Genomic DNA, 13,915 nt, shown 5'->3' with positions numbered 1-13,915 from the left:
ATTGAATAGGGCTGGGTGCTAGGTTGGACTGGCTGAGCTTGCAGGTCTCTTCCAACCTGGCTGATTCTATGATTCTAAGTATCTCCTTTTGACCAAAACGCTGTATTGTTACAGTAGAGAGGACAAAGATAAAGTTCACAAATTATAACCAGAGTACTCTTAAACAACAAACTGGTTTTTGTCTTGGAACTATCTATTGGCACTGATGTGAGTTCCATACTAACCCAAATGGCCTGATTGTGTAATAACAATCACATACATTTCCTCCTCTAGATGCTCTCCCAATGAGAGCTACTGACGACATATCTTCTCCTGGCTGTTACTCATTAGCAGCCACCTAAAATGGAATCAGGCTTTTGGTGACACTCCAGTATTCAATTCCCATGAACAAGAGAGATGACTGTAGCACAGCAAATCTGATGGAGCTTCCATTTCCACTTTCCCCACTCTACGTTAGCAGAAGAAACACACACAGATCATAAAAATTTAAGGTCCTTCCAATGCCCAGTTTTAGCTCCTGAAACTTCATCCCCTCCTACTTCGTAACTCATAAATAACAGTTGGGCTGGAACAGAAAGCGACTTGAACTCTCCTGCTACCTTTCTGACTTGCAACAAATGCCTCTGAACTTCCTTCAGCAACTTCCACTTGCACTGCTTATTTTACCAAGTGAAGAAATGCCACTGTGCACACATCCTCAGCTATTTCCTTCCCCCAGAGCCTGTTCATCCTTGAAAACAGCCACGGTGAGGGAAAAGGCTGGATGCAACGTGCTGTCTCAAAAGCAGTCACCAGGCACTACGCCAAGGAAGAGCACTAGATGGGGTTGCTGACCAAAAAAGAAGGTGCAAGAAAAGAATCCTACCTACTGTTAGCTGTCATGAAAGGAAGTGAACGAAGAACACCTAAATACAGTTATCATTTAAAAGATAGTAGTTATGTATTTTGGGATTGCAGAGAGAATAGAAAGAGATACATTTGCTGGCCTACTTACTGCTACTTTTAGACCATTTTTTTCCTGTTTTGGAAGAACTGCATGCTTGAGTCCCATAAGACTGAGGCAGATGAATTAAAAGCTCAGCAGCAAAAGCTAATGGGAAAACTAGGAAGGCTCTGAGACCAGCTTACAGCCCACAGAATTCATAAGCATTTGACATTTTTTTGGTATTATGTAGATTTCAATGCATTTTTCTCTTAGCCATAAAAATAAACATAGGAACTAATCACTGGCCTTCTGCAGGACAGTTTGCAGAGAACTTAATAGCAGCTTTCCTCTTGCCTACTCCTTCTCCTGAATACTTCAAAGACAACCAACAGTAGGACTGGTGTTGGTTAGCTGGTTCTCAGTCAGCACGGGCTGGCCATCTAAATATCTACTGACTTCAGTCTTTTCAAGTAAATGTGCCATCAGATAGACCACACAGTAGCTGTTAAAATACCCAGATTTCCAGTGATTCCTTTACCTGATTTCTCCTTGGAAGCAAGATCTCATTTGCTTGTTCACTTTGTGACTCACACCTTTACACTTACCCCTTTTGCATTTTAGAAGAGCTCAGCATTGTTCATAGACAAGCAGACTGTAACAAACTGTACCTCTGCTTCTGACACCCACCCTGTCAGTCTGGCTGCTGGAGAGGCATGGGAGAGCACACACTGGGATGGATGCACACACCTAAATATAATTGTCTGTACACAGAGCTGTTCCCTTAAGCCCACCTTAACAGCTGTCAGTGAGCTTTGCTCCTTGGCCTTGCTTGCATCAAAAGAATACAATCTAACTCAAATGCAGATATGAAACCTGCACTGGAAGCATGAACACACAACAAGAGCAAAGAAAATGGTACTTGGCAGATCTGGGAACAGCTGATGCTGCCCAGACTTAGATGACCATAAGACTTTGGACAAAGGTAGTAGAAATGAAAATGAAGATGCTAAGTAACAGCGAGAGAAACAAGCACCAGCCACAATAAAAGAGAAAGCTACGGTAAAGCAACTTAAGTGGCTCCCAAGATTATTTAAATTCCATGGAATCCAAACTCTTCCTGCCAGGAACATAATATTTGGTCTAAACACTCACTGCTGCTCAGTTCTGCCATCCCCTTCCACTCAGGCAAAATGCCATCCTTCAAGGCTGAGGTGGCTGAGATGGCTTTCCGAGTGGCTGATTAACTCTTGCTCAAGAGTTTGAGAATTACCCAAATCCAACTGAGAACAGAGACCAGCAGCACCACTGTACTACTTCACAGAGAAAGAGAAGCCCACTTTGACAGTGCAATAACACACCATAAAGCAGCTCCACTTTGAAATTAAAGGAAACTGAATCCAGAATTCAACACCTGTTGTGAACAGACTTCCTGACAAGATTTTCTTGTAGACAGCTAGCACAGTAGAAAGGGAATCCCAGATGACTGCTCTGCCCCTTTTCACTCTGCAAAGACAATTACAGGGGAACAAAAGAGTACACAGGCATTTGCCTGATTGCAGAAAGCTATTTATAAGCTTTGTGCTAGAAAGAATTAAGCCAGATAAGGATATTTATCCTAGAAACAAGCGAGATAAAGAAAGTGATAACAAAAGAACCCCCCCAAACCTCTAAGCCATTCAACATCCATTAAGGTAAAATAAAGCAAATAAAATTCAGCCAATTGGTTATTTCCATACGGGTGGATTTCTTTAAATAGTAATGAAATCATTGCTAAAAAATCCATTGTTATTAAAATAAAAAAGTTGGCTCAGCCTACCAAAATTAGATTTGGAAGTTGCTGGTCATTCCCATAATTAAATCTGTGTCACAAATTTGCAAGAAAAATGGACACTCTGACTAATGCATTTACTTGCTGCACTGGTGCTGTCAGGCTGTGTAAATCATTATGCCTGCTAAGGCAGAGCAGATAAGAATTCCATACATTTTCATTAACCAGCCAGGCTTTGTGTATGTGTGAGAAGCTAAGTTTCATATTCCCTGCTAGCTTTAGCTTTCATTTGGAAGGCAATACATATACAGAAAAGCATTGGCCTCGATTTGCTTAGACAAGTGGCTGCTCCAAAATTTATTTGGGCTTTTGAACACCGAGAACAAGCTCTGTTGGCTTTGAAAGATGGTCAAAGCCACAGCAGCATATGCAAAGGAGAGCAAGGAAAGAAATAGTGGCCACTTGCAATAGGTTCCTCCCTTCAGACTGCCTTATGTAGCCTGGATGCATGCCTTACCTCACCCCAGAGACTTGAACAGAGGAGGTGAAGCTAAATCCAAGACAGCGTCAGAAGTAGTCTCACCCAACACTTCCATTTTCTGGCTGCTCTCTGCTCTGTTTTCTGAGGAGTGCAACAGTCAGAGTAAAGACCTCCAAACCCTCTTTTGCTCTTATTTCCTGTCACCATAGGAAATGGTAACAGCTTCTGGTTTAAGGTGAAGCCGATGGCTGCTCCCTTCACACTTATTGTTCACAACCCCAAGGCACCAGAGAACCAGACAACACTGACTCACATCACAAGCTGGATGCTCATAGGTTTCCAAGACCACTGGCTCAAGCAGAAAGGAGATTAATGAGAGGAGAAAGAGATTAGCCCAAACAGTTTCTAGCCTAGAAGTTCCAAGCATTTTGCAAGGACTTCCTCTTCTGAACTTCAGGCCCCCTCCTTCTCCCACGTACATGGCATTATACTGTCACAGCAAACTGAGCGTACCTCTCAACTGACCATGTGCCTCCACTTCAAGGCACACACAGCCTCAATGACACACTACCCCTTGGTGAACTCTTAAAATCAAAAGGAGCTGAGCCACCCAGGCAAGCTCACGGAACAGCTGTCAGCATAGCATGGTCTCGCAGTAGCCTGCCTATTGCTCTGTACTCTGGGCAATGGCAAGCATTAGTTCTCTCTTGCAGCACAACTTTTAGAAACAGAATAGGAATGAGGTCTTTTCCATCTGAAATAGTTCTTTGATAAAGCATTCCAGGTTCATAATCTCAACAAGCCCACGCTTAACATCCCAGACAATTTCTTTAGGTGCAAAAGTATCCTCTCCTGCAAGTGAAAGCAGCTACCCCAGTGCTTTCTATCACAGCAGGCATTTGCATGCTGCTTTAGAGCAGCAACCCTGTTGGTAACCAGTCACCCAGCATTAGTAGAACGCTATCAGGTTTTATTAAAGCCCCATTAAGAGGAAAAACTGGAATTGCTTATTATGTACCACAATTATTGTAAAGCAAACTGTTTAAACGAGGGGAGGAGATAATGATATTAACTACCCAACTCAAAGCAATCCTCTGCGGTATGATTCTAAATATTCTCTTGGCTGAAATTTATGTTAATTGAATTCATCTATCCTTAGTTATTACTGATCTAGCTACATAAAAAAACACTTTTCTGTAACAATTAGTTCTTTAAAACACTGTGTTTTAATTAGACCTGGGACATCATCACACTAAGTGTAAATATGTACAGAATCATTTTGTGCGCTGCTTTGCTTGCCTGTTTTCATAGAAATATGCACTTTGGTGGAGTTGAAAAGGAATTCCTCTGCAGTTGGTTGATAGATTTACAGAATCTCCTTACCAGGGAAAACACCTTCAGATGATTAACCCATTTCTGCTCACCAAGGTACTGGCCATTTCTACATTTTGTCTATCACAGCGTGCTCCTTTTCATCTGAATAAGCTCATCGCAGCACCACTCTAATGTTGTGCTGAGCCTTATCCTGCAGACATTTTCTGTGTCCCAAAGATTGTTTTAATTTCTGAAGGACTATTTCCTAGTCTTAGCAAAAAGAGACAAGGAGAAGAGTTAAAAGCATAACACATCTTTCAGCCCTTTCTAAATCAGCTTGCTTCACACACTCTTACACAGACACTGGCCCACAGGGCATAGTCTGAGAGCAGACAACATACTGTCCTCCTGGCTTTGTCAGGGTTGCAGCATCCTGCCAGTGTGCTACACATTGTAAGACAAGGAACATAACAAAAATGCAGTCAGATAGCTCCAAAGCATCTCCAAGATACATATATGGCTGTGGTCACAAAGGTGTGCAACTCCATCTAGATCTACTCACAGATACTCACAGACAGCCTATCAACAGACACCAATAAGAAAAATGCAGATGTGATTTAGATTCACCATCAAATAAAGACAGAGGAAATCAGATCTTCACCTATAGCCTAACCTGGAAGTCAGTCACCAGTGTAAACTGATGGATTTCCAAACCCACCACCAGCACCCTCCACAAACTTCTCAGCAACAGGCCAATTGTTTTCATATAGCCTAGAACAGTTTTGACTTCAAACAAGTGTGTCCATTAGAAAAAAAGAAATCAGATAGTTTGATTCAAGATGAGCTTCAGTGTTTCTGTAAAGTCTCTCCTAGGAAGAGAGACTTCCTAGGAGAATGAAGAAGCCTTTTGTTAAGAAGGTTTTTTGCAATGCTGCTCCAAGATTTCAAAAAAACACTCAAGCAAATAAAAAGTGAAATAATTATATGTAAATGATACTTTCCCATAATCAGTTCATGGAACTAGGATCAAAACCAAACCTAGGTTTTTACAGATGCACAAACCAGCTCTGCTTCTTTAACTGAGATTTCTCCTAAGAGCCACAAAGAGGTTCTGGAAATTAAAATATGTTTATGTTGCTTTAGTGGGAGCAGCCATTGTTGTCAGATGCTTTGGGCCCTTAATTCTTATTTGAAGTCAAAAGACATTTTCCTAATGACAGCTGAACTGAGGCCTTTGGGTATTGAAGGAAACCTCCTGAACCAAAAAGCTAGGGACAGCAGAGAAAATGCCATGCACATACACAGGCTAAAGAGCTGCTTTAACACTGGGATTCCACAGCTTGAGGCAGAAGGAACCTTCCACTGGAGGAGTGTATGGCAGGTGATAAAAAAGAACAAGTGTTCAGAAATACCTAATTTCATACCATGAATGGTCATATCTACCCACAAAACTTACATCCACTCTCCTAGCTTTAACCCTAGCTCCCCCAAAAAGCAGCAGCACAATGCACAACTTCAAAATGCCATGCAAGTTTTCCTGTCAGCAGCACAGCTTTACACACTCAGACTGCTAAACCCCAGCTTTCACAACACACATGCAGTGAGTTATTTTGTATTTGCAGCTTTGGTTTTCATTTCCTAATTTCAAACCTTTTGTCATCCAGTCATTCTATACATCACAGTCCTCTTGCTGGAGACAGAAGCTTGGAATCACAAGCATATATTTTAAGGATATATAGATTTTAGTAATAGAGGGAAAAAAGGTCAATTTTTAGCTGCCCAATTAAAAGAGCAGCCTGTCTACATGCAAAATAATTTGCATTTAATATTCATTAATGTTTCTCTAACCGACATAATAAAAAAAACAAACCTCTTCCTCCTCTCTTCCTAAATATATTTCTTTACTGTTCTTCACAAAGCCCTTTCTGAATCTCTTAGACCATCACATCCAAAAACCCTGGGTTTGCTTTTCACAGCACTGGTTGTATTTCCAGCTGGATTGACTGTTTTTCCATATCTGGCTATTTTAGTGCACTCCTCAGAGACACTGCGTGGCTTCACTGACAGTGAAATATGCTAAACAAATGACAAGCCACTGAGTAAATTAGCATCTACTCTCTGATCAGCTGGGTCATGTTTTCTTTTCAAAATCCATGGCCTCTTGATAGAAAATAATGAGTATTTGATGGGCCTTATTAGAAAAATCAATATATTGATGCCCATGTCTGAAGCATCTGCATAAGAATAGATTCCGTGAAGCCATTAAGGAGAAAATTAAGATGTGTTTACACATTATTAATTTACCATGAGTACAGACAATTTCTTCACTGCTGTTCTCAAGAGTTTAACAAAAAGAAAACTGTAATATCTGTATGTAATGGCACAGTGACATGAATTGAAAGACAACTCAAATTTTTGCCAGTTAAATGGCACAACTCCACCAACGTTAATGCAAAAAATACAAACACACCAATGACACTGCTAAAAATAAGACTACTAAAGCACTTGCAATTAAATGCTGCATTACTTACCAAGAAACTTCCAAAAGCAGAATTAAATATAGCAGCTGCCTGAAGAAAGGGAAAAAAAAAAAAAGAAATATCACCAATGGTTAAGCTGCTCTCATAAAAGAACAATATGTGATTTCCCCACCCAACAAGCTATTAGATCCTCCAAGTACAGACACTGAGACCATTAGGCAGTTAGCCACTGCTTCAGAAACTGCCAGTGGCCTGTAACTTATGGAGACTGATGGGTTCTGGTTTATGCATTCCTAACTAATGTGCTGAAATGGACAAAAGCAAGAGGAGAAGAAAAACCTTGCTGGCAGAATTTAGAGGAATACCCACACAAACATTACACAGAAGCTCCACTTTGCACAACATTTTTACATATTGGCCTATTCATTAAAGCAAATGCAATCAGATTTAACTAAAACACTGCATTTTCATAGACTTTTAACACTTTAAAATGGAATATTAATCTGGCAAACAAGCTAATTTAACTGTTCTATTAAAGTATAGACAAATTCACAAGTTTCTGTAGTTGAAGCAATACATTTAAAACAGGAACAAGAACCACCCCCAAATTAAAACAAAAACCCCAATGAAACAAAAATCAACATAATAAACCCAAACAGAAAACCACAACCACTCCACACTACTGATGGCAAAATTTCTAATCACTACTCCTCAGTCTTTTAAAATAAGAAAATAAACAATTTTGATAATGACTTTAGAAGTCTCTGTGCTTACCTAAATATCCAGGCAATATAAAGTGGCAGTATATTTCCTAATATTAACTCATTAAATTCCAGGAAGTTAAAACTTGAGTCTTGAATAGCTTTCCCCAATTACCAAGAAAGAACACAAACTATTGTGTGGCAGCCACTCTGACGATGAAAAGCCACACAGCAAAGAGGAAAGGGAGGAGGGAAATCTACCACTTACATGAGGATTTAGAGCAAAGTCAAATTATTCACCCTGGACACTTCCAGCCACAGATTAATAACAAGTGCATGCTTGTGAGTTTAGCAAGTTTGAATAAAGTCCAAAATCAGGGTAGGAGCTGTAGCTGAACCTGCCTTCTGCTCCATAAGAGGATGCAATGAAAATGAATAGGTAATGAGATCCTTGGCTCTAGAGAGCTTAGCTTTCTTATTCAAGTTCATAATTAATTCAAAGCTTTGATAATTTCATTAGATTCCTCCTCTGCTGGCCCTATCAATAAAAGATGGCACTGGACCACAGCTCCTCAGTGGCCCAAATACAAAACCAAATGCAGGCTGCAAAACCTTTGCTGACTTGCTTACTAACAGGGACAATGGCATATGGCACTCCATGTTGCGGAGGGAGCATCTGAATAGATACAGCTAAATAAAACATTATAGTTGACAGTTGTAAACTACAGGAACATATTTTGACACCTCTTCCTCATCAGCATTCCTTTTTTGAACATGAAAAAAAAAAGGGGCTCATGTCCAAACAGCTCTTCTTGCCAGAGATCACAGCTGAAAGCAAGAGTGAGAACTACTTTAAACAATTCTTCAACAAGTGCGAATTACATCAGGATTTTCTACTTGCATTCGAAGCAGTGCAGCTGATACTTCACATGGCAAGAGAGAGACATCATGCCATGTACACAAACCCACAACAAATGTTCTAGTAGGTATTATTTGCTGGTATACCCCTCTTCAAGCTCCTAGTATCATTATATTTAGAAGAAAACATGAGGTTTATCAAGGCTTTTGGGCAGGAGTCAGACACAGGCCATTCTTCTGATCATATTTCACCACTTCCATTTGATAAAGATGCAGAAAGGTCTCTTCTAATACATCCTGTCTCTGAATCCACAAAGGAGGAGCTGGACTTCTCTTTTTAAGCACACAAAGATCTCTTCCCTGCGTAACAGTCTTCACTGAACGAAACAAAGTAAATCAGCTGCTGAGATCTGAAAGACAGAAGCACCTGAGTGCCACTTCTGCACCAAAAGGCTGGGAGGAAACTTAGTGATTCCCCTCTCCCCATGCAGATTCCATGTGCAGCGACAGCTATGTTTCTGTTTGCTATCAAGAACGTATCACTCAGGCTCTTCAGGAAAAATGATGTCCACATAAAACATAAAGAGGACAGAAGAAGCAGCCCTTCCCTCACTAACATGCTACAATTACCTCCCTGTCTCATCACTATCCAGTCAGGTTCAGGCCAGACTCTGCTTACAGCACAGGAGAGCCTGCCAGACCACATCTACTGATGTAAGAACCATAACATGAGTAACAGACAGCTCTCAAACAAAGTACACTTTAAAGGACACTGTGTATCATGGTGGCAATACTAGATGGTGATATTTTGGCCATCAACAAACTTCTGTTCTTTGTGATCCACCCAAAAGACTCCCAGGTTGGTCCTCTTTTCAATATTCATAGAATCAACCAGGTCAGAAGAGACCTCTAAGCTCATCCAGTCCAACCTATCACCCAGCCTTATCCAATCAACTAGACCATGGCACTAAGTGCCTCATGCAGGCTTTGCTTGAACACCTCCAGGGACAGCGACTCCACCACCTCCCTGGGCAGCCCATTCCAATGGCAAAACACTCTCTCTGCCAACGACTTCCTCAAGGTAAGAGGTCCAAAGATCTCTTTACCAAATTTTATGCTCCAAGTACTCAACCAGGCATGTGCAATAGTCATAATTCACAAGTGATGGAGGGGTGCACTACTTTCCAATTTTTACTTCCTTTTGCTGAAGTGTCAGAAATCATCCACAGCAGATGATTAAAGACTCATTAAAGTCAGAAGAAAAGCAAACCCAACAACTAAAAACCCCCAGACAACAACCACCACCACCACCACCCAACCATAAATCAGGAAGACCATAAATCCAACTGGAATCATTCAGACTATTTGCCTCAGTGAGGGAGGACTCAGACACATCAATTATTCTATTTGCAGTTTTCTTTACAAACATCTCCCCTGCAAAATAAACTTGGAAGCAAATGTTTCTCATGCCAACCTAGGGCTTACATTTGTGAATCTGGTTCAGCTTAAACAAACTGGTAATAAACTGAATCAACTGTTCCAATTTGTAATTAATCCTACCTGTATTAAACACTTTGTGCTTCCAACTCCCTTCTACCAAGAGAGATAATATTGCCTGCATACCTCACAGGGCATTGTCAAAATTAATTCATTGCTTAAAAAGCACTTTGAGATCCTTAGAGGAATGATACAAATAAACATTAGCACTGACACATGATACAGCCAGGCTTTTCATTTTCTATTTGCAGCATTTATTAGTCGCTATTGTTGTGTAACTTTTTCTTTGCCTTTGCTCCTATTGTGCTTGAACAGATACCAGACCATCTGCAGTCAGCTTGAATGAAGCAATAATACATGAAAACATTTAGATGTCCTTATAATACTTCCTGTTCAGATTTGCAAGTGTTTGCACTTAATATGAGGGGAAGGTTCTCTATAAAATCAACGATGAGATCCTTTCAGAAGGTAAATGCATAACCATGTATTAAAAGGGAAGGTCAGACCACATTCATTGGTCACAACCAGACCAATCATACAAGTTTACATCAGCTCAAAGACAAGCTTGTAAGTCACTGCCAGTCCTCCTAGCAAGAAGGGCAGGTACATCTCTACTTGAGTGTAAAATACCACACCCTAGCTTCACTGGATATCAGATTTACCTCACAGTGAGCAGGCATACCTTCAATCAAGTTTGCATGGCCCTAGGCTTGGGGCATCTCTCTCACTGATCTGCACTTCTAGGGAAGATCCATCAGCCTGGAGCACTTTCCAGTGAGAAGTGAGCAGCCGGTATCCGAAAGAAAAGTGTCTGACAGTACTTAGCATAAACTTTCCTTTTCCCATGCCTGAGCCTAGTGCAGAACTTCAGTCCTTCATTTCCCACCTTATCTTGAAGTCTGTGTATGGAAAACAGTGTGACAGCAATGAGTTTCAAGTCAGCCCTCGGAGCAATAAAGGCCAGTAAAAGGCTAGACAGAAGAAACAGGCAAAGCCACAAGCAAGTGGCTGAGCACTTCCCCACGGGTGGGTACCCGAATGCAGCTGCAAGTGCATGTGAGCAGGCATCAAATCACAAAGGTATGCCAAGGTTTGGGTAGCATTAAATGCAGAACACCCTCTCTGTTTCCTTTTATTTTGGTATCAAACTAAACTATCTGTGAATTTAGTAGACTAGATATATTCCAATAAGAACACAGTAGGATTAAAGAAGAACCTTAAAGGAGGTGAAGAGATACACTGGCAACATTTGGAACACTAGGTCAAAAAATCTACATTTGAACATCACTGGCAAGATTTGAATGAACTTTTTATGCTCAGCTCGAACTACAATTTCCTTTACTGTAGGGTCACAGGGAAACAACAGTGCCTTGCAGTTTTATATGTGCACCACATAAAAAAAAGCAAAAGGCTTTTCTACCATTACTTATATATTTTTTAAACACTAAAATATTCTATCTCTGAGTGTCATTTGGCAGCCTTTAGGGAGGTAACCTTCCTAACTGTACTTAACCCATGCTTACCCTCAGGCACCCCATTGCTATGCACATCAGGACCTGCTTGGCCTCCAGTCATCCCCACTCTCTTGGAAAGGCTGTTCTATCCCAAGGCCACAGATGCAGAGTAATGAAACTGAACAGCCTCAAAACATCCCAGAAGGAAGCAATCTGAGTGTCATAGAAAGCTGCTCTATGTTTGCCCATGATTACCTGTGGTTAAAACCTCATTCTTTTCAGACATGCACTAGAAGGATATACAGACTAAATATCCTATTTAACACAAATGGCACATTGAAGGAGAGAGAACAACCCAGAAGAGTAGTGAAGAACTAGAGAAAGACAAGGACTCCAGCAGTAAGATTATGTGGCAGAAGGCAAGACAGCACAATGTGGTAATCCAGCATTTTACAGTGTCTGTGTTATTAATGCAAATTCACTTCTAGTTGACAAAGAGAAGAAAAAAAAATAGAAGGAAAAAAAGACCAAAGTAATGGAAATGGTTTGAGCAAACAGGACAGGGGATTTTATCTACCCAAAGAGATCAATGTAGCTTGAGAAGGTGGAGGAAGACAAAAGGACGTCAGAAGCAGCTTGGATGAGTTGGTGGAGTCCCCTTAAACAACTCCTTCTATCTCCTATTTAAAAATAAAATCTCATGTGTGTGGTACTGCAGCTCATGTCTTAACTGCTGTTGCCATTAATAAGATGTTACAGGCTTGTAGAAAGCTATTTGCCACAGCACTGTTACTGCAAACAGAATATAAGTATACCTAATAAGGTTTAATCTGTGCTGCTGTTCATAACTATTCATCTGAGTTCAGATGGGGGGGGGAAATAAATAAATAAATAAATATTCAAGTCCCTGGTTTTGAGCACTAAATTGAATCAGGTGTCCTCTTCTCTTAAGAAAATTAAGTTGCTTTTGTGCAAGAGTGTTTTAATGAGAACAGAGCCTGCCGACATTGATAAATGGGAATGACACCAGAGAGAGCATGTAAGCAGGACAATATGTGCATGTTACAGGCTTACAGGCTATTTTTCACTGACTATCCTGAATGACTTCGCTGCTTCTTAAGGGGCCTATTAATCTCAAATTTAGTTATTACACAACGTTTATTTGAACATATATTCTGTGGATGATGACAGTTAATAAAGGAAATCTTTTACAAGCTGTATTTTTACATATTGTTCCAACTGCAGCTCCCAGTCATTCCACTGCATTGATGGAATAACCTAGTTATGATGCAGCTTTAAAAAAGGCACATATATTCAGATTCTTTTCTCAGCGTACGGGGACTCTTAAATAACTGTTAAAATGCATATAAAAATCCTACTACAGGATGGCAACAATAAAAGGTAGCATTAACTGCTCAACAAAATCTCTGGCTGCAGAGTTTCCCCCTCAAAGGCAAAGTCTGTGCCTTCTTAAACACTCCAGCATCGTCTCTGAGAAAAGAAATGGGGCCTAGATGTGCCTCTTGGAGACGTGTACACATTCCATAATGAATTCAAGAGAAGCTGTGGCGTGAATCTTACTCATGAGTTTGACCCCAAGTGTTGCATATCTCATAGAGCACCTCAGCAGTGGTATTCCACCCAAACCAAAACAAAACTACCACTCACAAATCAAATTGCACACAGAAAATAGACTCCAAAAATAACATAAAAAAAAAACAAACAAAACACCAAAGTCCAAGCCCCTCAAAAAAAAAACAACACAAACCCAGACTGTGGTAACAAATAAAACAAACAAAATCTTACCAAAAATGTGAACTCATGTTTGAAAAGTATCTTTAAAAAACATCAGTGGAGTGGAGCTGTACACATAACCTTAACCTCTTAAAAAACCCAAGCCTAAGGCCACCAAAAACTGCACAGCACACACACAAAGCCCACTATACCTACCCATGGGCAAAACCTCAGGACACCAACAGAAGAAAGCCCACCAGGATGCGGAGTGGATTATGTTTTTATTCACCTTCCTGTTCCCTGTGGTCCAAGAGCATTTGTTGACTGTGAAAAAGGTATCATCTAATCCCCAACCTGCCTCTAAAGCTATGCTGACAAGATGAAAATATTTCTGTATTTCAGCCGTGTTCAATAACCATCCATTCCATGGAAATGATGCTGCAAAGGCACTAGGAAATGAGAACAGGATGACTAATCTGCTGTTTGTGTTTCAGCAGGGAACGCCATCCAGAGAACCATGTTCCCTAAAGCACCTCGTTGAGCCACGAATCCCAAGCTGTGCACACTACAGATTTGTTCTGGGCTGGCAGAGGTTGCCATCACCTGAGTACAAGTTTGTGCTGTTTCAGCCAGGCTCAGCATTCTGCCACAAGCAGTGCATGGAAACAAGCTGGAGGCTTCTGCTGGCAAAGAATTACTGCCT

General features: G+C 40.7%; 1 protein-coding gene across 8 annotated transcripts in view; it reads right to left on the bottom strand.

The window, feature by feature from the left end:
- SLC10A7 (solute carrier family 10 member 7) overlaps nt 1-13,915 on the bottom strand; it is a 126,651-nt gene that overhangs the window by 76,859 nt on the left and 35,877 nt on the right. For all 8 annotated transcript variants that reach the window (XM_064149453.1, XM_064149455.1, XM_064149461.1 and 5 more), the window contains one exon: nt 7,020-7,058. In XM_064149453.1, coding sequence (XP_064005523.1) covers nt 7,020-7,058 — 39 coding nt within the window. The remainder of the gene's footprint in view (nt 1-7,019; nt 7,059-13,915) is intronic.

The sequence above is a fragment of the Pogoniulus pusillus genome, chromosome 10 (assembly GCF_015220805.1).
Source record: "Pogoniulus pusillus isolate bPogPus1 chromosome 10, bPogPus1.pri, whole genome shotgun sequence".
Classification (NCBI taxonomy): domain Eukaryota; kingdom Metazoa; phylum Chordata; class Aves; order Piciformes; family Lybiidae; genus Pogoniulus; species Pogoniulus pusillus.
This window is presented reverse-complemented; position numbering and strand designations above follow the sequence as displayed.